Consider the following 25,918-nt stretch of genomic DNA (forward strand, 5'->3'; position numbering starts at 1 on the left):
CTGAATATTAAGGCGAATGTTTCTGCAAGTGTGCATCAGGAGGAAAATATGCACACACTTACAGAAGGCAGACATACTTTAAGGAATAGCGTACACAGATACATCAGGACGGTTTTTCAAGGGATCTGAGGATGTGCTCGGTAGCCTCAGACTTTATTGTACAAAGAGCACTTCACTCATATTTATGGAAACATGTTGGATGGTATTTAAGTGTTTCATCAGTGGAGATATGCGATAGATTCAACAGACGAGCTTTTGAAAACTCGTAGTTGGGTGACAATTATAATTTTTTTCATTCAGTACAATCTCAATAATAATCGCAAAACATAGAGACTCTGGGTTTATACGACATTCACACAAATAAACTTCATCAGTATTTCAACCGCGTCATTCATGCAGATGCACACAATAACAGTGCCGTTTATAATGAATTCACAAATCTGACAGTCGGAGACAAAGGCTGTTTAAAACGTCAGTTTTATCACAAAGAAATGTATCCTCTAACATAATAGTAGCAAATGCAGACAGTGGTTTTTTTTTACTTAGTTTTTAGCTTTAATTTGTCAACCTGCTTCATTAAACAGACAAGAATTGTGTTTGTGTGCTTATTGATGAAGTCACCAACGACAGCGTTCGAAAAACACAGTACGGTAAAATATGTGTTGAACGTGTCACCAAAGTAAATATAATTCTAAAGATGCCGCTGACATGAAATTCTCACCATATGTCAATATCAACCCATCCAATCCACACATGCAAAAAAAATCAAAGCATAGATGTCCATAAATTAATTAATAATGAGAAATGAAGTATTGAACACATGAAGAAAGGGAGGTGCAAAAAGTCATGGAAAGTAGTGACACCAGCTGAAATCTGCCTGTAATTAGAAAGCAGTCCTGCCACTTAGTGCACATTAATATCAGCTGTTTCAGTCCCAACAGATGACCTATAAAAAAAGATGTCTTGATACCAACGTATGACACAAGAAACATCTCATGATGGGTAAAACCAGTGAGCTCTCTTAAGAACATCACAAACTTATTGTTGCAAAAAATACTGATGGCATTGGTTACAGAACCATTTCTAAACCACTAAAGGTTCCGGCGAGCACTGTTGGGGAAGTGGAAAGAATTATTAGAAGAGTTCTGAGAGCCAAGGATCACTTGTTGAGAGCTACAGAAAGACCTGGAATCAGCAAGTACAGTTGTTTCAAAGAAAATACTAACCACCATGGCCTGTATGCACACTCACCAGGCAAGACTCCAGTGCTGAAGAGAAAGCATGTTGAAGCTCCATGGTGTGGGAATGTTTTTCAGCATATGACACTGACACACTTCATATAACCGAAGGAGAGATAAATGGAAAATCTGCTGCCATGGATAATGAAGACGAAATGAGGGTGGACCTTTGAGTAAGATAATTACCCCAAACACAGTCAGGGAAACTCTGAGATAGTTTCAGAGAAAGAGAATAAGGCTGCTAGAAAGGCCCAGCCAATCACATCACCAGAATCCAACTAAAAATCTATGGAAGAAACAAAAAAATCAAAATTCATAGAAGGGACCCATGTAACCTTAAGGACTTGCATTCAGTTCAATTCAATTTTATTTATATAGCACCAAATCACAACAACAGTCGCCTCAAGGCTCCTTATATTGTAATGTAGACCCTAATAATACACACAGAGAAAAACTCAACAATCATATAACCTTTGATGAGCAAGTATTTTGGCGACAGTGGGAAGGAAAAACTCCCTTTTAACAGGAAGAAACCTCCTGCAGAACCAGGCTTGTGGGAATGGGGGGGTCCTGCCACTCGTTTTGTCTTCCCTTTCACAGGGGAGGAAGATTGGACCAAAAGCATGCCATGTGACTAGTTCTAGTCCTGTGACTAGGAGGCATCTTGAAGCTGTCATCACCAACAAAGAAATACATTTCATTAAAAGTTTTCAAGACTTTTTCCCTGTGTCATTTCTCATTATGACACATAACTTATGGACATCTATGATTTGATGTCTTTGCATGTGTAGACTGGATGGGTTGCTACCGACATCTGGTGAGAATTGCATGTCAATAGCACCTTTAGAAATATATTTACTTTTACTCATGAAATCGGTGATGTGTTCAATAGTTATTTTACCTGCTGTAAATCCAATTATTTACTGCAAATGAGGCAAGTGCGGCCTTCCTTTTTCACCGTAGGAGTCAGATATTAGAGGGAAGAGGCAGGAGAATGACTGAAAAACCCTAACAGACAGACAGATACTTTCACTCATCTTTGATGTCTGTGGTTAAAAACACTGGACAAAAAGGGGGGCAGTAGATGTCTGGAGCAGTGTTCCACATGAACGGCAGCTTGCTAATCCAAATCCTGCCTCTCCGTGCTTCCACAAATCCTTCTGTGTGAGAGTTTGTGTTTGTGTGTGCAAACAGAAATCCAACCCATCAAGTTTGCGCTTAAAAAAACAGCTGGGCAGCTGTGTGCCCAGCTGTTGTGTGTGTGTGTGTGTGTGTGTGTGTGTGTGTGTGTGTTCCCTAAATCTAACAGAATCTAACTTGATGCTGGCTGTCACTTTCTCAAAACCACAGCCTAACAAGATTCTCGATGCTCTGGAAGCTCTCCTGTTTAGTGACAAATCAGATTCACTTCTCCAAATACCTGAAGATACCTTGTTTAAATTGGACTTTCTGTGTGTGTGTGTGTGTGTGTGTGTGTGTGTTTGTTGCCAGGGTTGTGATTTGATTAGGTATTCTTTCCCTGAACAGCGCCGTCATGCATCAACCGTCAGACCACACCGTGACCTTCCTCAAGCGCTCCAGTGTGTGTTGTTTTGTTTGTGTCTCTGTGGATGCATATATTTTGAGTGTGTGTGCGCCCTGGGCTTGGTTTGTGTGAGTTTTGCGTGCTTGCACATCAGTATGCATTACTTGAATTTGTTTGTTTTTGCCTTTATCTATAAGAGTGTGTGTTTGTGTGTTTAATCACGTGAGTGTGTTAAATGCAATGGTATCTCCATGACTGTCAGATAAATGTAACTGGGTGGAAGAGGTGCGTGTGTGGCAGCTTAAGATCTTCACTGTGTGACAAAACCTTTTAGTGTGTGTGTGTGTGTGTGTGTGAGAGAGAGAGAGAGAGAGAGAGAGAGAGTGTGAGTGTGCGCCTTCGTGCCACCAGCTGAGTGACAGATCGTGTTGAATGGTGCGGAACTGCAGCAGCCGAGCACACTTCACAGCCACTGACTTACTGCGGTGCCACTCAGACACACTCTCTCTCACTCACACACACACACACACACACACACACGGACTTTGTTATGTGTCTCCGGGTAGAGATAGCAGACTGCTGACTTTATGATATGGATGCCTCCGTCTGTGTTGATAATGCATTTTCAACACACTTCTCCTCACTCCACTTCTAAGGACATAATTCACGCACACATCTGGCCCTCCTCCTCCACCTCACTACATCTCCTCTTCCTCTTCCTCCCCCAACTGTCCATCTTTTGTTTCTTCCATTACTTTACTCGTCATCAGTCTTCATGTCATCTTTCTCCTCCATCCCCATCCTTCCTTTGTCATCCTCTCTTCCTATCATTTATCTTCCCTTTATATCTTTTCCCCCCTCCAACTTCTCATCCTCTTCATCCTTCCCCACCCTTCACATCCAGTACTCACCTTTCTCCTACTAATTGGCCCTTGCTCCACTCTGCCTGCACGCCTCCCTGTTTTTTCCTGCTCCGCTCTAACCCAATTGACCTCTCTGTCCTCCCTTTCTTTCCCTCCTCTGTCATCTCTGGCTCTCCTTTCCCCCCCTTTTTTTCCTCCTCTCTTTAATGCAGCTGTCTGTCTTGGGCGTCACTTGTTCATCCCGTCATGGCAGCTTTATTATTCTCTTTCATAGCGTTAATAAGGCAGCTGTCAGCCACAAGAAGACAATCCACTCTCAGCAGCATAACTACAGCTACTAATGTTCTCTGCTGCTCCTGATGGTGACATGGCAGTTTCCATCACTAATACAATAAAAGCCACTATTCAAATTAGTAGTTTTCAACATTATGATTAGGGCTGCCACAAACGATTATTTTGATAGTCGACTAGTCACCGATTATTTTTGCGATTAGTCGACTAATCAGATCATCATCCATTGGACGTAAAACGTACAGCTTATTGTACCAGCAGCATCTGCTCTTATATAACTATCATTAGCTTACAGCTTTAAGTGTTTAAGGTCTGTGCTAACTAAAAATAAAGACAAGATGATAGTTTATTAAATTTTAATGAAATTTGCAGATTGTTTCGGTGAAGTTTAATAAACTCCTTGCTATCTAAAATATAACGAAGTATATTCTCGAGCATCTCACACTGGCACTGGCATCCTTGTACATGCAGTGCTGCCATCTTCTGTTTCAGTCCGTTATTACACTCTTAAATCCTACTACTTATTCCTGCGTCTTTTATGATCTTACAAAGCTTCAAACGACGCGTCGACTATTAAATCAGTCGTCGACGATTTTGATAGTCGACGTAATCGTGGCAGCCCTAATTATGATGCAGTACAATACGCACTACTCTGCCATCTTGGGTTTTCTTTTTCTTTTTTGTCCCCTTGAATCGTTCATTTGCACATAGAAAGTCGTTCTTGACCTTGCTGCTGGTGACTTCATACCAAACACTATAGCATAATGATTGGGTTATATTTGTAAATAAAATTCTTTCAAAATTCAGGGCCTGCATCCTGTGTAGTTGCATCTTTGCTTTCACTGCTTCTTGCCGGCTACGCTGCATACTGCCGTGTCGTACGCCTCCTCGTGTTTATTCTTCCTCGTTCTGTTATTCGTCCTCTGTTTCTCATCCCTTGGATTTGTCTTCTTTATTTCTCCTTCACTTGCTCGCTTCCACTCCCGCTTTCCCCACCAACCGATTTCCCGCCTTCATCTCGTCCCACTCGTCTCCTTCCACACTATTTGCTTTTCCTCTCGCTCTCTTTAGTGCTGTTTTGTTCTTTGTTTGCTCCATCACCTCACTCTGCCTCTTCTCTTAGGATAAGACATTTGTTTCATCTGCTTCTCCTACGTGTGAAAGAGGACAGTAGACTGTCTGCTGTAAAGTGGCTGAATGCACTCTCAGCGGGTCATCGGCCTGTGTGGAGTCTCAAATTCATGTTTATATACGATGAGTTTATTCGGAAGTTACAGCAACTGAATTAGTTTTTTTACCCTTCAGCCTGAAATGTTGGTTCACTTTGTGAATATGAAAATTTGAGAAAGATGTCACCTAGGGGTTTCAAATTGATACCACATGTGCATCTTTTAAAAATCTCAGACATCTTTTAATATCATTTACTTTGACCTCAAGGTCAAGGTCAGAGGCCTAGTTTTGAACATGATAAGTCGAGAAAGATGACGTGTAGTGTGACAAATATGCAAAAGAAATCAGGCAAATACTTTTTCGTTGCACTGTATGTAAAGAATAATCTGTGTTAGATATTTAGGACCACGATCCATGGGCAGACATGGGGACGCACTGTTTCAAGTAGTGGCTGTTGCTCATGAGAGTAGCAGGTCATCTACCAACCTGGTGCACAGATGTAACAGTGATTGCTCAGCACTGCTCTCCCTCTCTGGAATATCTTTTTATTCACTGCAAACCGTTTTATTCTCCGCGGGAGTTTGCTTCATTCATCCTGGCCGCTGTTTACATCCCGCCAGACGCGGATGCGCAAGCAGCTCAGTGCGCACTCGCAGAGCAGATTCTCCACACGGAGCGGACATACCCGGACTCTCTCATCATTGCTCTTGGGGACTTTAACAAAGCCAATCTGAGCCATGAGCTTCCGAAATACAAGCAGTATATTAAATGCCCGACCAGAGAGGAGAGGACATTGGACCACTGCTACAGCACGATCAGCGGGGCCTATCGCGCGGTGCCGCGCGCTTCACTCGGACTTTCTGATCACGTCATGATCCACCTAATCCCCGCGTACAGACAGAGGCTGAAGCTCTCCAAACCTGTCGTGAGGACCAAAAAACTGTGGAGCAACGAGGCTGTGGAGGAGCTTCGCACGTGTTTGGAGACCACAGACTGGGACACAATGAAGGCTGCTTCTAACAGCTTGGACGAGTTTACGGACACTGTCACCTCCTATATCCACTTCTGTGAGGACAGCATTGTGCCATCACGCACCAGGGTGAGTTATAACAATGACAAACCCTGGTTTACTCCTAAACTCAAAAAGCTGTGGCTGGAAAAGAGTAAGGCGTTCAGAAGCGGAGACAGGGACTGCTACAGAGAGGCCAAGTACAAGTTCACTAAGGAAGTGGACATTGCCAAACATCAGCACTCTGAGAAGATGCAGCAGCAGATCTCAGAGAATGACTCGGCCTCTGTGTGGAAAGGTTTTAGGAATATTACAAACTACAAGCCTAAAACCCCCCACTCCACTGACGACTTGCTCTTGGCCAACACCCTTAACGACTTCTACTGCCGTTTTGACGAGCCATCAGGCAGCCTTCACACCTCCAACGACCCCAACAATAGAGGCACTTTGGACACTCATTCCCCCACCTCTCCCCCCTCCATAGAGCCATCACCACCTTCAAACTGTTCACCTGCAACACCCGCCCCCTCACCCCACACAAAAGAGGATTTCACACCACCTCCTCCGACCACAACTCTTCATATTCATGAAGCAGATGTGAGGAAGCAGTTTAAGAGTCTGAATGCTCGAAAAGCTCCCGGCCCAGACGGTGTGTCTCCTGCCACCCTCAGACACTGTGCAAACGAGCTAGCCCCAGTGTTTTCTGGCATCTTCAACTCCTCACTGCAGGCATGTCATGTGCCTGCCTGCTTCAAGTCCTCTACCATAATCCCTGTCCCCAAGAAACCTAGGATCACTGGACTAAATGACTACAGACCCGTGGCTCTGACATCTGTGGTCATGAAGTCATTTGAGCGCCTAGTTCTCTCCCATCTCAAGACCCTCACGGCCCCCCTCCTGGACCCCCTGCAGTTTGCATATAGAGCCAACAGGTCTGTAGACGACGCCATCAACATGGCCCTACACTTCATCCTGCAGCATCTGGACTCCCCAGGAACCTACGCCAGGATCCTGTTTGTGGACTTCAGCTCTGCCTTCAACACCATCCTTCCAGACCATCTCCGAGGCAAGCTTTCCCAGATGAATGTGCCTGATCCCATCTGCCGGTGGATCACTGACTTCCTGACGGACAGGAAGCAGCACGTGAGGCTGGGGAAGAATGTCTCGGACTCCCGGACCATCAGCACCGGCTCCCCTCAGGGCTGTGTTCTTTCTCCTCTGCTCTTCTCCCTGTACACCAACTGCTGCACCTCCACCCACCAGTCTGTCAAGCTAATCAAGTTCGCAGATGACACCATTGGGCTCATCTCTGACGGGGATGAGTCTGCCTACAGGAGGGAGGTTGAACGTCTGGTGTCTTGGTGCAGCCACAACAACCTGGTGCTGAATGCCCAGAAGACAGTGGAGATTATTGTGGACTTCAGGAAGCACACAGCCCCACTCCCCCCCATCATCCTGACTGACACCCCCATCACCTCTGTGGACTCATTCCGCTTCCTGGGTACCACCATCACCCAGGACCTGAAGTGGGAGCCCACCATCACCTCCGTCATCAAGAAAGCCCAGCAGAGGATGTACTTCCTGAGGCAGCTGAAGAAATTCAACCTGCCAACACGGACGATGATGCAATTCTACACTGCAATCATCGAGTCCATCCTCACCTCCTCCATCACCGTGTGGTACGCTGGAGCCACTATCAGGGACAAACAGAGACTGCAGCGTGTTGTGCGCTCTGCTGAGAAGGTGATTGGCTGCAGACTCCCATCTCTGCAGGACCTGTACACCTCCAGGACACTGCGGCGTGCAGCCCGGATCTCAGCTGACCCTTCTCACCCTGGACACAGTCTGTTTGACCTGCTCCCCTCAGGCAGGAGGCTCCGGTCCATTCGCACCAGAACCTCTCGCCACAAGAACAGTTTCTTCCCCTCTGCTGTTGGACACATGAACAATAACCACATGACTGTCCCCGCCACTAACACATGACCCTACGCTGTGTCACTGCATCATTTCATGTCTGGCACTGATCACCACCTGCACTCATGTATATATCTTTCAACGTAGCACTCATAATTCTTATTCTCATGTATATATGTTTGGCACTGATCACCACCTGCACTCATGTATATATCTTTCAACGTAGCACTCATAATTCTTATTCTCATGTATATATCTCATGTATATCTCATGCACATATCTTTCTTTCTACATAGCACTTTAATTCTTATTGTCTGCACTGAAGCACCGCAGCAATTTCCTAATGTTGTAAACCTCAACATCTGGCAATAAACCCATTCTGATTCTGATTCTGATTCTGAAGGTCGTCGGTTTGATCTCTGGCTGCTCCTGTCATGTTAAAGTGTCCTCGGGCAAGATATTAGCCCCAAGTTACTCTCGGATGTGTTCATCTGAGTATGAATATTTGATAGAAAACACTTTGATGTAGGAAAAGAAAGTGTTTGTATGAATGGGGGCTCAAGTAGAGTAGACGAGTGCTACACAAGAATGAGTCCACTCATTTTTTTTTAAAGTAAAATAAATAAATTAAAGGAAGAAAAGATTTGCTCCCAAAAAGCCACTGACAGCAAACATATGCTCACTTACATGCACACTAGTAAACATTTACAGCTGTGTTTGTGCTCTTACACAGATGGGTTCAGTAGGTTTAAAATGCTGCTTGGAGCCAAACACCCTCCACATGAGTAGTAGAGTTTTGAGCCGTGCTCCTCGAGCAGTTAAACCAGTGTAGGCAAAGGGTGTGTTTTGCATATTTAATTGTCTGCACTTATTTCCCAATATTCATTTAATCTGTTCCAAAATATGTAGTAGTTCTGATGAAACTTGATGATTTAACTTTCTGTTTAAGGCATTGTTCAGTGGGATAATAATCTCCATAGCATTTTAATTTCAAACTAAACTAAACTATATCGTGTGCCCTTTTAATATAATTGCGAACACCACATTATTCGCACATTATTGCATTGTTATTCAGCGGCCCCGACAGCAGCGCCCTTTTTTTTCTGTCTTGCACGTTGTTTGACCTGTTGTGCTGAAGATGGTAGACATCCATAAATACTAAAGGTCATGCCTCTGTGTGCATGTACAATCTGCTGTTTTCCCTTTGAGATGTCAGCCTGTGCTGTCCACTTAATATAAGCTCAGCGTAGAAGCGGAAATGCCAGGTATGCTTTCCAACTCCTGCTTATTGCCTCATCAAGCACTTTCTATAACAGCATTATTTCACACTTTGATGTAATTTGAACGCGGCATGTACCTGGAGAATGTTAACTCCAGTTTCAGGCAACGAGTGAATGAATATTCATACACAGTCTCAGGCAGCTCGTTCCCAGATCATGTCCAGGTCTTTGCCTTATACATTTTGTCTCCTTTCACACTTGCTGTCATTGGTATTTATAGAATATATATATTATAAAAATATTATAAAGTATAATATATCTATATTTTATATTTGAAATTATATACATATGCACTATATTATATTAAATAAGATATATGTTACAGTGAAGTAGTGAGCCGACCTTCATTTCTTTATATTTTGTTAGATATGGTTCTGGAATGATTCTCTTCTTGGGATGTTTCCGCCTTTTGTTCTGTTGTCGTCAAAATGAATCAACACTGCTTCAATAATGTTGACGTCAGGCTCTGAGGAGCATTAGCAGTGTGTTGTAGACATAACTGCTGGAAAAATCAAGCTTTTGACAATCAGATGCTTTCCAAATCGTATTGCACGGTAGCTCAAAATCTGGTGGCACTGTTCTGCGTTCATAATTACATGAGTTTTGAGCAGGTTCCCACACCACTGACTGTCTCCCCAAACCACGACAGAGCCTCCAGCATGCTTTCACAGACGGGTGTGTAGACTCTTACTGTTGTACCTCTCTCCTGACCACCTTCATACATATTTAAAGGTTTGTGTGAAAATTTTTACATTTTGGATTCATTCATAACCTGTTACCACTGAGCTTCAGTCTAGTTCTTGTGTAATTTGGCATACCTCAGCCTTTTTTGTAGCTTTAACTGAAGAAATGGGAAAAAATTATGTGTTTTTGGCAACAGCTGCTAGTAACACAGTGCCTAAAGATACAGTTCAAAGTGGGTTCTCGGCTACGTTTTCTGTTATGTGTAGACGCAACACTTCACTGGGTCAGTGTTGAGTGGCTCACAGTAAATAAATTAATAATAATAATAATAATTCCTCTCAAATGGACTGGACTGAAAATTTGAAAAAAACGTTTTTGGTCTTTAATAATTGTTCAAAACCACTTGAAAAAATTACAAGAAATTCTGGTTGTTTGGATACTTCATACAGTCCCGATAAAAGTTTAAGACCATTTAAAAAATGGCAAAAATATCATATTTTGCATGGTTGGATCTTAACAATGTTCCAAGTAGACCTTCAACATGCAACAAGAAGAAATGGGAGTGAGACAAAACATTTTTTGAGCGTGCAATTTATTGAAAACAACGCTTAAATTGAAACAGTACCTGATGCCTTTGAAAGGTCAAATCTGTGCAAAAATGTGGATTCATTGTCATTATCTGTCAGGTGGTCACACTGTCATGACAATCTGATGGCAAAGGCAAAAAAAAATTCCTTTTTTGAACGTGGTCAGGTTGTTGAACTCCATAAGCAGGGTCTCTCACAGCGCGACATCACTGCTGAGGTGGGACGCAGTAAGACAGTCATTTGGAATATTTTAAATGATTCTGAGGGTTATGGAACAAAAAGTCAAGTGGAAGACCCAAAAGAATTTCACCAATTGGCTTTCCATCAAGACACTGGACGATCCTCGACCCAAATTGAGGCCGTTAGTGGTGCCAACTGCAGCCCCACAACCATCAGACGGCATCTGACACTCAAGGGCTTCAAAAACAAAAACGTCTTCAAAGGCCTCGTCTCCTTGAACGCCACAGAACTGACTGTTTGGACTTTAAGCACCAAACATGGGGCATTGAAAGGTGGAAGAAAGTTTTCTTCTCTGATGAGAAAAAACTTAACCTTAATGGTCCTGATGGTTCCCAACGTTACTGGCATGACAAGCAGATCCCACCTGAGATGTTCTCTACGCGCCACAGTGGAGGGGGCGCCATAATGATTTGGGGTGCTTTTTCCTTCGGTGGAACAATGGAGCGTCGTTAAACAGCTGCAGGCTATGTCCAGATGTTGCAGAGAGTGTCCATTATGACTGAGGGTCCTCGTCTGTGTGGCAACAACTGGGTTTTTCAACAGGACAGCGCTACAGTACACAATGCTCACAGGACAAAGGACCTCTTCCAGGAGAATAACAGCACTCTTTTGTTGTGTGGCTTCATGGCTGTTTAACATCGCTCAGCTTGATCGAAAGTTGCAACAAAGCCGCTAAACTGGACCTTGCGCTGACATGTTGTGTCTGTTTTTACTCAGCAACTTCTTGTTAAAGGGAGGTAGATTAGACTGAGCAGGCAGTGCTTCACTGTCACTTGGCTTGTCTGTTGAGTACATCAGGGAGGAACTTACAGCAGGCTGCGCCCCAGCGCAGACGTTCCGTGTGACAGCCGTCAGATGGTGGCTTTGACTGGTGTGTATTTGACAGGTGATCTGATTTGACAGCAGCCATAAGAGAGTTTAGTTTGCTTGGTGCATTTCATTCAAACTGCCATCGCCATCAAGTAAAGACTCTATTCACCTGTTTGGGGGGCTGGTTATCGATTGGCGTCTCCCTTCCAATTCCACATTCTCTCTTCAAACGCAGCTGACCCTGACAGCCAGTCACAGTCTGTCGCTGGCCGTCTGTCAGCTGCATCACTTTGTGTCACCTCAGATAACTAATTACAAGGGATACTCGTTTCTCCATAACCAGATTGTGGGCAGGAATGCTCTGCGTGACTGTCAAGCGTTAGGCCACAAATTTTGGCAGCATGTCTTTCCAAATCCTTCCGAATATACAGAAGAAAATTTAAGCTTTTCACCCACAGTGATATTTAGGATTTCCTTATTTATTTCTTCTCTGTTTCACAGCTGCTGTGTGGGATGTAGCATTGAAAGGCTATGTAGTCTCAATTTTGTCACACTCTGCATGCTCTGAAATCAAATGGACAGGCATACAGTAACACGCTCACTTGTTGCTGTCTTCTTGCAAAGGCCCGTGATGGACTTAAGAGAATTTAAGACTAAAGTTCGATCTGTTTTTCTGTGTAAATTTGATAATATACAGCTTTGATGACAAATATTTTAGATCATATTAGATCTTGACTGAATCTACAACATACTGATGCTGTTAAGCCCGGGGTCAGCAACCTTTAAGACCCAAAGAGCCATTTGGACCCGGTTTGCACGGAAAAGAAAACACTGGGAGCCGCAAATCCTTTTTGACATCTAAAATGAAGATAACACTACACACATTGTTTTTTACCTTTATGCTTTGTATAAACAACTATAGTGTGTTGCTTATGAAATCCATGAAAGGCTACAAAGTAAATGCAATTTTATTTATTTAATGAACACATTTTGAACTCTTAAAAAATTATAACAAAAAATAAAAACATCCAGTTGAAGGTCTCTCTTAAATGAATTAAAAAGCTGAACTTAAATTATCCATGTCGCAAACAAAAACTGATCCTTATATCGCCTTTGGGCTTTCGGAGCATGTAGAGCCTTGACCTGAATTTTAAAAATAATCGGAAAAAAGTGAATAATAAATATTTGCAAAATATCTGCATAAATATTTATTTTACCTGGTTAATGTGTATGGCGGGGCGTGGCCTGCAGTGCCGCTGCAGGAGAGGTGGTCGCACCTGAGCGTCATCTGCAATCAGGCTTCGCCGCCTTAAAGTCTGCGCTCTCTCTGCTGTTGTGTTATGTGTCGGGCTGTGTGCTGGAAAGCTAAAGCCAGCTGCATGTGTACAGCAACCGTGTGTGAAAAGTGGTTAATAAAGAGAAGCTGTAAAGCATGTTCATGCAAACGTTGTCGGGTCTGCTGTGGTATGTTTACAATGGGACTCCTGCTCCTAACCTCTGCACACAGCTTCTGCAGACCGGGGCTGTACGAAGTCACTTTCATCTTTACGCAGGACTGTAAGCTGCCGTCTGTGAGGTGTGAGCGGGTTTTTTTAATATTTGTATTTTATCATTATCTCTTTTATTGAGAAAGCAATTGAACATAACAGTGGTATGGCTTTTTACACTCTTTGCTTTCACATTTTTTAGATTATAATTGAAAAGAAAAAAGAGAAAAAAAGAGAAAAAAGATGAGAGAAAAGAATAAAAAGACTTGCGTTAGGAGGTAGCAAGGCAGGTAAGTTCACATAATACTCAGGGCTTTAACGTAAAAAAAAAAAGCATGGTTCATAAAAAAATCACACCTCACAGGCTTAACATGTCCATTTAGACCATATTCTGCAAAAGGTATTCCTCTGAAGTTTAAGAGAAAATGACAATTGTTCCATCGTATAGATCTCTTGTACAGAATGTATCCAATCTTCCATCGTTGGTGGTTCAGGCTTAAGCCCTCTCCTCGTAAGGGGCTTCTTACTTGCAGCCAGTAGGATATACAAGAGTCTTCTATCATTGGAATTCAGTTTATCCACTGGTACATTACACAAAAATATGGTCTCAAAGGTTAAAGGAAAAACAAATGAAAAAACATTTTGTAGATGTTCATGGATTAGAGACCAATACTGGCGAATAACTTTGCAATCCCAAAAGATATAGAAACCATCTCCCCCACATCTCCAACATTTGTCACCAGTTCCCCGATATGTTTGTTGAGCAGGTGTGATGAAAAATTTCCTGATGCTTTCTTCAGCAAAATTCACGCCAAACATTAGACTCAGTGGTAGCCCACTGTATCTTGCATGCGTGGCCCCAACACTCCTCTATAATTGACAAATTACCTTCTTTTTCCCACATTGCTTTAATATACATAGTGCGGTTAATACGGAAAACTCTTTGACAACTAGAGGGTTCATCGTTAGCAATCCTAAAAGCACACAAAACAAGCATTTTATCAACACAAGAAAAATCCTGAGAACCTTCCAGTTGCATTTTCAAACTAAATTGAATAAGCTTTTAATTAAGTATGGTACACTTTGTTAAAAAAATGCTGAATCCCAGTTGCCTCACCATTTGCTGTTGCAGAGCAAAATTTGACATAAGGGTCTTCTTTATATTAAGTTCTTTGAATAAATAAATAAATAAATAAATAAATAAACCAATTAACAAATTTGCAAAAGTGATGAGAATTTAATTAATGGTGGCCTTGAGAGGTCAAACTGCAATTTAAGAAAATGCCACATGAGAAGAAAGAAAAGCTCTGCAAAAGCACACGAAACACAACAGAAGGTGAATAAAAAGTATTGGAAATTATAAAAATCTGCACCAAAAACACAATAGACTGAATGTTTTGGGTCCAAAACAGCTGCGAAAGTGACAAGCTAGCAATAAACGGCTAATAGCAAACATGTAGCTACAGTACTGTGTGACTCGTGCAATTAAAACATACATTACCTGCATCTTTTTCTGTCACAACACCAATGGATCGTTTCAGTGAATCCTTCTCATGTTGTAGTTTCTGTCACATTAACGTTGCCCCAGAAACACTCCTGTTGTGCTTTATTTCTGTTTTGTTAGCTTTTGCAGGTGTTTTCTTAAGTTGCAGTGCCCTTGACCTCTCAGGGCCACCGTAGATTTTGGTTTTTGGTTTGAATTGTTTTTTCTTTTTTCAATCCATTATTTACAGTGTTTTCTCTGTTTACTCTGTCACCATTTGCTGCCTCCCACCTCCCCAATCCCCTTTTTATTCTTTTATATTGATTTAAGATTTATCTCATAAGATAAACTGGGAGGATTTTTTAATAGAAATTTTCAACATTTCTAACTGTACAGAAATTTATCATGCAGTTATTGGCCACTAACTTAAGTGAATCTTACTAATATGTATTCCTCAACCTTAGTTTCATTATTGCTTTTCCTTAAAAATTCCCTAGAATGGTCCTTTACTGTTTCCCAATATGAATGCATTGCACAGTCCAACCTCTGGCTGCTGTACAGAGATGCTCCTTCCTTCTGCAGTTCATGCGCTGCTGTTCACACTTTGCTGCAGTCCCAACACACATCAATTTACAGCCAATGCATTCCTGATTAGGCATGGACACGGTAATTGTTTTCATTGCCTTGGATTGGAACAACATAGAATCGAATGTGCTCCATCGATCTTTTGTTGGGGGGCCAATTGGGTTTGTTACCAGTGTTGTAGATCTCTCTTGGCCCATGCATTACCCTTTTAGACTCTCTCTCTCTCACCACTTCTTTTTCTCCGATGTTCCACTGTCTGTCTCCACACCCCTTCACTCTTGTGTCTTCCCTGAACATTAATCCCCATCTTTCTCTTCCTTGCTGTCGTTCTTTCATTAGCCGCTTTCCTTGTCTTCTTCTCCTACCTGCACTACTTTCCAATTCTGCTCAACTTATCAGGTTTAAAGCTAAATTAGCACGATTACATATCAGTAACCAATATCACCAAGGTAGTATATCCCTGATAAACTTCTAAAATATGACAGGCTGATTGAATAGAGGCCATGAAAGAGCTTAAGGAATGATGATGCGAGAAACATTATGCCAAAAATGATGCTGTGCATCTTGTGGACATGGCCACCATCACGGCCAATAGAATTTGTGTTAAAATTCGTCTTCTCTGTTCTGGGGTTTTATATGTCAGGACATAACAAATATCTAGTTTTTTACAAGCTCTTAAAATAAAGCGAATAAAACCTGAAATGAACAACATATAACATGTTACACTGTTGGTATTGATTTAACAAAAACTAAGCCAGAATGCAGAAACAAGCATGAAAATCTAATAACAGCCCATAATTATATAGCTTAGATAGAACTTGACTGCATGCTGAGGTGGCAGTTCAGCCATTTGATTCATGTCACAGCAGCTCATGAGTGAATGAACATGGTGTAATACAAGTACTTTAAGAAGTACATTTTTCCAAACACTTACATTTACTTAGATTTACTTGAGTAGGGTTAGGGGTTGCCACTTTAGCATGCAGTCAAGTTCTATACTCTTGCTAAGGACCTACTAATTTTATTCAGGTGTTGCAACAGGGACACATGGAAAGGTTTCAGGATACCGGGCCTCGAGGACTGGAGTTTGAGACCCCTGGCTTAGACTTTCCAACGCCTTGATTCTTTTTTTTCTTTTGTTGTAGAATTGCTGCTGTGGGAGATAGTCGTAACTGGCCTGGTTCTTACACAGTGCTTTTCTATTCTACTCGACTACTCAAAGTGCTTTATACAGCATCCCTCATTCACCCATTGACGCCTATTGATACCAGCCTTTCTTCTACGTCCAATTGCTGTCTATCTAACATTCGTGCGCATCAGAGAGCAACTTGGGGTTCAGTATGTTGCCCAAGGGCACTTTGGCATACACACTGGAGCAGCCAGGGGATTGGACCAAGAGCCTTTCAGATAGTGTATAACCTGTATTTCCTGAGCCTTGGTGCGAAGAATCTTTCTTTGTATTCCAGAATGTTGATTCTTTAGTGGGAGAAACATTTTTGTCTCTCATTCAAGTCACTCCCTCAGTCTCCATATTGGAATTTCTTTACTTGGATGACCAACATACCATTGTACTGTATCACCCCAATCATGCCTGGGATCTTTGTCCTGTTTACAATGACCCAACTGTTAGAGTGAATTGTTAAATGTTGTCATTTTTATGCTTGCCAACTCTGATGAAAGAAATTCCACTGTCCTTCCCCCCCAAATTCTCGAGGTTCTGGATGGGGGGCTGTAATGTTTTATTGCAGATACATCCCATCTGGAAGATCTGCTTCTTTTGATGTAAGCTTCCTGCGTTTACGACCCTTTGGTCAGCAGGAGGTCTGACACACACACACACACACACACACACACACACACACACACTTAAATACAGAAGTTCACACATATACATACAATGCCTTGTCTTAGAACCATGTGGGCGTGGCTTTGTTCTGAAGTGGTTTGTGTGAACTGTGTCTCAATAAAAAGGGCAGCAAGGGAGGTCGTCGTCGAGGTCATTTTCGTGGTGGACACAGGCCTCCCTTGTGCAAGTGATTGATCGATCGACTGTCTTGTTTTCTTCATGATGAATAAGTCTCTAGAATTAGCGGGGCTTGTGGAAACACAGACCCAACACCAACTTTGGCCAAGCTTTAGAAGTCGGAAAGATGGCCTCGCATGACACTAGAATACTTACTTACGCTGCCTGTCATTCTACTTTTAAGTACCCGTACAAGTCAGCCAGCAGACTGAGAGCAAAGTGCTCTATTGGGGTGATACAGTACAATAGTATGTAAGATAAGATGGGGGCTAATTATTTAAGACCTTATATATGAGGAGAATGATTTTAAATTTGATTCTGGATTTCACAGGGAGCCAATGAAGAGAAGCCAATATCGGGGAAATATGTAATTTCTTTCTAGTATCTGTCAGTACACTCTAGAGCATTTAGGATGAATTGAAGGCTTTTAAAGGAAATTTTTAGGACATTATTTGAAAGGTAACATCCTCTAGTTTCTGAATATTTAACATCTGTCTAAACCAAAACCCAACAGCTAACAAAAACTGACTCTGCTGCCACAGATACCAAGTAATTCTGTAGGAAAATGCGTTCTGACAGTTGTTTCTGTTACGGCCGAGAGGGCCAGGCTGTGGGTGTGGACTCAAATGCAGACACAGAGGGGAGGCAAAACGGGCGTGAACACAGTGCTTTATTTACAGTACCTAGTTAAATTACAAAGCAGGAAACTATGAATGCTATGAACTGTGGAAGCTATGAACTGAGAACTGTGAGGCCAAACTATGAACATGAAACTCTGAGTGCTATGACTAGGTGCAAGATTTCATAGACGGATCCTGGGAATGGAAAAAGGGGCAGCGGCTTGGGTGGAGGTACACAGTCACTATAATGAGAAGAGACAGGCAGTCAGTAGCGGTCTAGTGAATCGTAGCCAAAGGATTAGACTGTGGTGTTTTGGGCTTACGCGTTGCAGGTGAAAGTGTCATGTGAGGAGGGGGTGTCCAAGGGGGTCCGGGTGAGGAGTGTCCAGAGAGGGTCCAGAATATACTTGGAGCAAGGGACCTGGCAGGGAGGCAGGCAGGTGGAGTCTTATGATGATAAGGAAGCAACCAGATGACAGAACCAGTGTCCAGGCGGAGATGAGTGTAGTTCAGCTTGTGAAGCGTGACGGCCAGGTGGGTCCTATGACAAAGAAAACACGGTGAGGAGAAATGCAATTGTTAAGAGGCTCTCACAAGGGCTTGGCGGCGTAGCACTAACGTGAGTTAGCAGTAGATCTGGCAGAGGTCTGTTGTGAGCGCTGGTCTTATATGCTGGTGACTTGATTGGAATCAGGTGTGAAAGCTGATTGGAGTCTCTGCCTGAAGGTGGAGCCCAGCAGAGTGGAAAAACCCCGCACTCACCTGGACCAGGACAGTTTCTCTCCAATTAAGTTCAGTGATTGTAAGATACATTCCTAAAACATATCTCAATATAATACATATTGAGCTGCACCACAAACCTTATTCTCTTAAGTTGGGATTAATTCCTTTCTTTTGCTGATTCACTGCTTCACTTTGTGAAACACAACATTTAGCAACTGATCCTGCCAGCAGGAATGTACATTACATCAGCCCGTGCATATATGCAGGCTAGTAAGTCATTAAAGCATCAAACACTTCATGTTGTCACGGTCTCGCTGGCAGACCGTGGGGATGTGGGGAAAGGAGGACCCAAAATGCAGGACTCTACAGTGCAACAGTGTTTATTTACAGTGGTGACAATCCGAACAACAATAAATCCCCCCGTGCGATCCCAACTCCCGTTCCGTGTCTTCTCCTTTATCCCGTGCTCCGTGCTCTGTCTCCGTTCCCTGTGTACTCTCCGTGTGCTGCCTCCTGGTCGCCACAATTCCTCCTGAGGAAACACGTATACCAAAGGCAGCCGTGAGTACAAAACCTAACAGTAGACTTGCACTAACCTTGCACAATACACTTAAGACTGACGGGAAGTCACTCAACGATCCAGCGTCGAGGAGCTCTCAGCCACACTGTTTTGAAGCTCCTCTGACGAGGCTTGATCGGCGCCAGGTGTGTGTGGATTCCTGGGTGGGACCGGTCAGCTGGCAGGGCCACACCCACCAGGCCTAAAAGTGCCTGCCACGACCGCACCCTCACATACACAAGCACACACCCCTAAACACCTGACAGTACACCAACACGGAAAAAACAGGACAGCAGACACAACCATAATAACAACAACCACAATAATGATAATAATAATAATAATAATAATAACTACAATAGTAGTCCACACTGCTCACGGACCCCGAATCCCTGGAACTGGGTCCGTGACAGTACCCCCCCTCTAAGGGTCGGCACCCGACGACCCAAAAACAAAAACAAAACAAAAACCACAGTACAACCAACCCCGGGCGGGCGGCGGGGGGTCCCGGACGGGGGGCCCCAAAACCCCAGTTCAAATGTCCAACCACTGCCATGGTGGGAACAACAGTTCTTGCGGCCGACCCAGTGGACCGCAAGCAGGCAAAACTCGCTACGGGTCAGGCAGTGGTGGGAAAACAGTTCGGGCGGCCTACCTCCAACCCCATGATGGAAGCGGAACGCTTCAGGCGGCCTGCCACGGATCCGGTGGCGGCGGCGCTGCTCCTCCGGCGGCCTGCCACGGGTCCGGTGGCGGCGGAACGGTTCTGGTGGCCTGCCACGGGTCCGATGGCAACGTCGCTGCTCCGGTGAGCAACAGCGAGGCGTGGCACATGGTCTATGACGCGCCGGTCGCTGACGTGGACGCACTGGACGTGGATGGCGTGGAGGCCGCGCTAGACGTGGAGGTCCCTCCGGTTCGCTGACCTCCGGCTGAGCGGGTCCCTCCTCGGCTGGCAGCGAGAGCCCCTCCGCGGCTGGCAGCGAGAGCCCCTCCGCGGCTGGCGGCTCGCTGAGCTCCTCTGCTGGCGGCTCGCTGAGCTCCTCTGCTGGCAGCTCGCTGAGCTCCTCTGCTGGTGGCTCGCTGAGCTCCTCTGCTGGCGGCTCGCTGAGCTCCTCTGCTGGTGGCTCGCTGAGCTCCTCTGCTGGTGGCTCGCTGAGCTCCACAGCTGGCGACGCGGGCTCCTCCCGCTCGCTGAGCTCCTGCTCGGGCATGCTGAGCTCCTCCGGCTCGCTGAGCTCCTCCGGCTCGGGCATGCTGAGCTCCACAGCTGGCGATGCGGGCTCCTCCCGCTCGCTGAGCTCCCGCTCGGGCATGCTGAGCTCCTCCGGCTCGCTGAGCTGCTCCTGCTCGCTGAGCTGCTCCTGCTCGGGCATGCTGAGCTCCTCCGGCTCGCTGAGCTCCTCCGGCTCGCTGAGCTCCACAGCTGGCGACGCGGGCTCCTCCCGCTCGCTGAGCTCCCGCTCGGGCATGCTGAGCTCCTCCGGCTCGCTGAGCTGCTCCTGCTCGCTGAGCTGCTCCTGCTCGCTGAGCTGCTCCTGCTCGGGCATGCTGAGCTCCTCCGGCTCGCTGAGCTCCTCCGGCTCGCTGAGCTCCACAGCTGGCGACGCGGGCTCCTCCCGCTCGCTGAGCTCCCGCTCGGGCATGCTGAGCTCCTCCGGCTCGCTGAGCTCCACAGCTGGCGACGCGGGCTTCTCCCGCTCGCTGAGCCGCTCCTCCGGCTGCGACGCGGGTATAGATGGTCGTTGATCCGGAGGTGAAGATGGCGATGCGGAAGCTGCAGGTGGCGAAGATGACGGTCGAGCGGGTGATGTGGATGGTGAAGTCGAGAGTTCTGCGGTCGCTGCAGTCTGATGGGACGCTGGTGGAGAAGTAGCTGCAAAGGGCGGAGGTGATAATGGTGCGGCAGCTACTCGTGGTAGACTGGACAGCGATGTAGAAACAACAGGCGGGTGACATAATGGCAGGGTAGTTCCAGCAGGCATATCAGCCTCCAACTGAGGATGAAGACGAGAGGCTGACTGGACTGGCTGTGCTACGGCTACAGGCTGGGCAGCTGGCTGTGCTACGGCTACAGGCTGGGCAGCTGGCTGTGCTACGGCTACAGGCTGGGCAGCTGGCTGTGCTACGAGGTTAGCTTTCACACAGTCCCGTGAATAAACAGATGAGGTGAATGAAGATGAATTGTCCATATGACTCACCACAGCCGGCTGTTGGAAAGTTTTAGAGTCTGACTGCGGTGAGGCACGCCGGCGGCGCAAGCGTCGCTTCTTTAACGATGCCGGGGCCAGCGTATCAGGCTGAGGTTCCACCAGCCGGCCGGACAGGAGAGCAGCTGCGTGATTTTGAGCTGCCGGTCCTTGGTCTGCTGACTCAGCAGGTGCCGCAGAGGTGAGTGGAGATGTGGTGAGGTGCAGAGGGCGTGTGAAACGTTTCCCCCGCAATGGAGGGTCCAACAAGCGAGCTGCAAGCGACGGCGGGGAGGCTATCAGCCTATGAAAAAAGAAATAGGCAGCAAGGGCTCCCAGGGAGGTTGCCATATCCTCCTCGCCCGGACAGCCCAAACCAAACAGCTCAAAACAGGAACTTTCCCTCAGCGTGGTTATAATCGAAATTAGTCTCTTAATGTCCAAAAAGCTCACAGATGAGGTGATTGATGATAAGAAGGAATCAAAAAATACGACCTGTAAGTGTCTCTGATGTGGATCTGCCGCCTGGATAATGCTCCGACAGTATTTCCAGAGCTGGGCGAGCAATTCCTCCTGTGAGACGGTCCTTGAGTCCGCTGGGCCCATAATGGCTGGATCGTTCTGTCACGGTCTCGCTGGCAGACCGTGGGGATGTGGGGAAAGGAGGACCCAAAATGCAGGACTCTACAGTGCAACAGTGTTTATTTACAGTGGTGACAATCCGAACAACAATAAATCCCCCCGTGCGATCCCAACTCCCGTTCCGTGTCTTCTCCTTTATCCCGTGCTCCGTGCTCTGTCTCCGTTCCCTGTGTACTCTCCGTGTGCTGCCTCCTGGTCGCCACAATTCCTCCTGAGGAAACACGTATACCAAAGGCAGCCGTGAGTACAAAACCTAACAGTAGACTTGCACTAACCTTGCACAATACACTTAAGACTGACGGGAAGTCACTCAACGATCCAGCGTCGAGGAGCTCTCAGCCACACTGTTTTGAAGCTCCTCTGACGAGGCTTGATCGGCGCCAGGTGTGTGTGGATTCCTGGGTGGGACCGGTCAGCTGGCAGGGCCACACCCACCAGGCCTAAAAGTGCCTGCCACGACCGCACCCTCACATACACAAGCACACACCCCTAAACACCTGACAGTACACCAACACGGAAAAAACAGGACAGCAGACACAACCATAATAACAACAACCACAATAATGATAATAATAATAATAATAATAATAACTACAATAGTAGTCCACACTGCTCACGGACCCCGAATCCCTGGAACTGGGTCCGTGACACATGTAGTGTCGTAGCAGTCAAAATTGCCTCAGGATCCATAGATGAAATCATACTCTCCACTGAAATCAAATGTAATAGAATTGTTGAGGTCATGTTAGTAGGGTGAGTCAAAATGCCAACTTCTTGGTTCTGCTGTGGAAGTCACAGAATGTACTCGATGGCCCATATAATGAGGATATGATTACCGTATTTCCCGGACTACAAAGCGCACCTGAATATTAGCCGCACAAGCTAAAATCAGGGGAAAATCCTGTTTTGTACATACATTAGCCGCACCTGACTAAAAGCCGCAGGTGTTTCAATGTTGACTTATCATATGTAAGAGAATATGCACAAAGGGAATTGTCAGGAAAGAGATGGCTGTTTGGAGACACACCCCTTTTATTAATATTTTGAAAAACAAGTTATGGGTACATATTTGCACATGTAGTACATAACAGTAACCTACAGCACACCAGAAAAATAGATTCGGACTACCTTTTAGGCTCAGGTGCAGCGACACGGCTTTAACAAGAAGAAAAGTCAGTCATTCACCATCTTTCTCTTCTTCCTGCGCTCTAAAACCACCAAAGTCCTCTTCTCCAATGTCGGAAACGAACAGGCTCAGGATGGCTTCGTCATCCACTCTCCGCTTCTCTCCTTTGTTGTCACTTTCAAAACCAAAGAAATCCTCGTTGTCAGTGTCAGAGTCGAACACCCTCAGAAGGGCCATGGCGGTGTCCTCCTCTCCATCATGCAGCAGTCCAGCCCTTCAAAATCCGTTGGTGATCGTGGATGTTTTCGCACTTTTCCACGCTGTCAGAATCCACCGGTGGAGTTGGGCATAACTTGCTTTTCGCAAGTTTATCGCCGCTCGTCATCCACGCCTCCCGCTGAATGCGTAGCGCTACTTTGAAGTTTGTTTTTCGCGCTACTTCGTACGGCACTACGTTGCCTGGCGGACGGACATGTGACTAACATACCACTCTTGAACCCCGATCCTTCCGCCAGGCAACGTAGTGCCGTACAACAGCGGAACAAACAAAACAAATCGTCTTACGATATCACAAAAATCATGGACAATCCATAGAAAAGCCGCACCTGACTAAAAGCCGCAGGGTTCAAAGCTTGTGCAAAAAGTAGCGGCTTATAGCCCGACAATTACGGTAACTAAAAGTCATCCTGACAAACTTGCAGTAGAAAAGGTTTGCAGACTATAGCTGCATTAAAAGGAGATTACTCATCTTAGGGCCAGTTGCTCTCATTGATGATCCAATCTAGTATTTTTAATAAGGATCAATATTGGATTGTTATACAGAATCGTGAAAGGTCTAGTCTCTATGGATGTAATTACCATCTACAGTCTAGCAATGTTATAATTTTGATCAAATACCCTGCTTGAACAAATCAAATATTATATTTTATATCAATATTATATATATATTTCTCTTTTCTCTTTGTTCTCCTCAACAGGCAGAGTACAGAGGCAGTCCTAAGAACGGCACAGAGTCAGCCGTGGACCTGCTGGGTCTGGGTAAGCCATAAACAGCCTTCTTACAGCTCACAGGATAATAAACCTTAGGCTATATGCTGACTTGTCAAACTGTATTTAAATGTCTGCCTAATGCTTCTGACATGTTTGTTAAACTACTTAAGTTGGAAGATGTTATAATATTTTTTGATTGATATAGCAATGATTGGAGGTTAAGTAATGTCTGACGTTATCAGAGGGAGGTTTCATGCCGTCAGGCTTTATTTGGATCATGCAGAGAGGACTTTCATTACATTTTGATGACTTGGTATACCATCTGGCTGTTAATGCATCAGTGACTTCAGCCATGTAAGCCTACAGGTAAAACCATCGAACAGTCTACACACTGATGTACCCGATGCAGATATCAAGCATGTAAGACAAAGTAAAATGAAGCAGGTTTTACTGGATATTTTGTGATGTGAGTGGTAACCACAGGAAATGGATATCCTCGACTGAGTCATCAGCTGAATACAGGGGTTAAAATTCTCGAGCGTTCTGGTGTTTTAGATCATTATAGGACAATATATGACTATGTGTAATTATGCCTGTGGTAAATATTCTTGCTTGTCTTTTTTAACTCTCCCATAGAAAACATCTGCTCGTACATGTGTGAATGTAGCCTGGAACCACATTTCATTTGGAAAAAAAAAGATTTTTGAAAAAAGTGTATGTTGTGGTGTAAAAAAGTTTGCAGTAATTTGAAAAATGCACTGAAGCAGGGATCTTGTCTTTGTTTTCACATCATCATCGTGATCTAATGGGCTAGTTAGTCGATTGTTTCACATCAGTAGACTCATTACATTGCATATTGCTGTTAAGAAACCACACGCGTCAAAGACAAGCATCAAAGAGTAAAGCTTCTTTGAAGCTTTGAAAGTTGTGTTTGACTTGAAATCCGGCAGCCTAATTGTATCAGACTGAGGAACCAGCGAGTGATGCATTTTCTGTGGACGGTCCTTTCATGTAATGTAAATGCGAGGATTTACATTTGGCAACGATCGCATTGTGTTTCTGAAATGGGTCATGATTTCTGGGATGGCCATTGTGCTTGTGCTTGTGTTACCAGTTTAGCATCTTATACAGAAAAAATAGTAATAATAATAATGGATTGCATTTATATAGTGCTTTTCGGGACCCCTCAAAGCGCTTTACAATACCACTATTCATTCACTCTCACATTCATACACTGGTGAAGGCAAGCTACAGTTGTAGCCACAGCTGCCCTGGGGCAGACTGACAATACATCGAAGAAGTGGGGACATCTTGCCCTTAGTGGTGCAGCATCCCTTCCCCTTTTACATGCAGATTCATAACCATGGAAGAGAGAGATGGCAGAAGGATCAGCAGATACAACATTACAATATTTGATGTCTGAGTCCCACATAAGTTTTGTTGCTTGGTGTCTAACTAATCTTAAAGCCCTCGCATGTCCTTCAAGATTTCTCTCATTCTTAGTCACGCAATGAAGACTCTTCAAAATCACGCCAAACACAGAGATGTCTAAAGTTTTGGACATGAACAGAAATCTCGCTGAACTCCAGAAGTGGATAAATTATTGAAAAAAAATCAATTTACTACGACACAAAGGCCACACGCGCATGATTAAACTTGTTCAAATAAGTGATGTGTTGGCTCAGCTGGGATTATATCATGAGAAAATGTATCCTACAGAAAAATAAATATTTGTCTCATCTTTCCTGCATTCTGCTTCACTTTCTCTTTCTTTTATGTAAATAGAGACATTTCCACTATCTGCTGATGCAAAAAAGATACAAATTGAAGCATAAACATTTAGCAAGAGACAGAAAACTGATTCTGAAAATCCTCTACAT

At 44.6% G+C, this 25,918-nt stretch overlaps 1 protein-coding gene across 1 annotated transcript in view; it reads left to right on the forward strand.

Annotated features, from left to right (window-relative positions):
- Positions 1-25,918, forward strand: part of LOC146620376 (stromal membrane-associated protein 1-like) — a 155,062-nt gene that overhangs the window by 79,174 nt on the left and 49,970 nt on the right. Inside the window, exon 7 of the mRNA XM_085368936.1 lies at positions 24,026-24,086. Coding sequence (XP_085225062.1) covers positions 24,026-24,086 — 61 coding nt within the window. The remainder of the gene's footprint in view (positions 1-24,025; positions 24,087-25,918) is intronic.

The sequence above is a fragment of the Diplotaxodon limnothrissa genome, linkage group LG13 (genome assembly GCF_057381915.1).
Source record: "Diplotaxodon limnothrissa isolate DT_005_m linkage group LG13, D_limnothrissa_male_GT1.1, whole genome shotgun sequence".
Lineage (NCBI taxonomy): Eukaryota > Metazoa > Chordata > Actinopteri > Cichliformes > Cichlidae > Diplotaxodon > Diplotaxodon limnothrissa.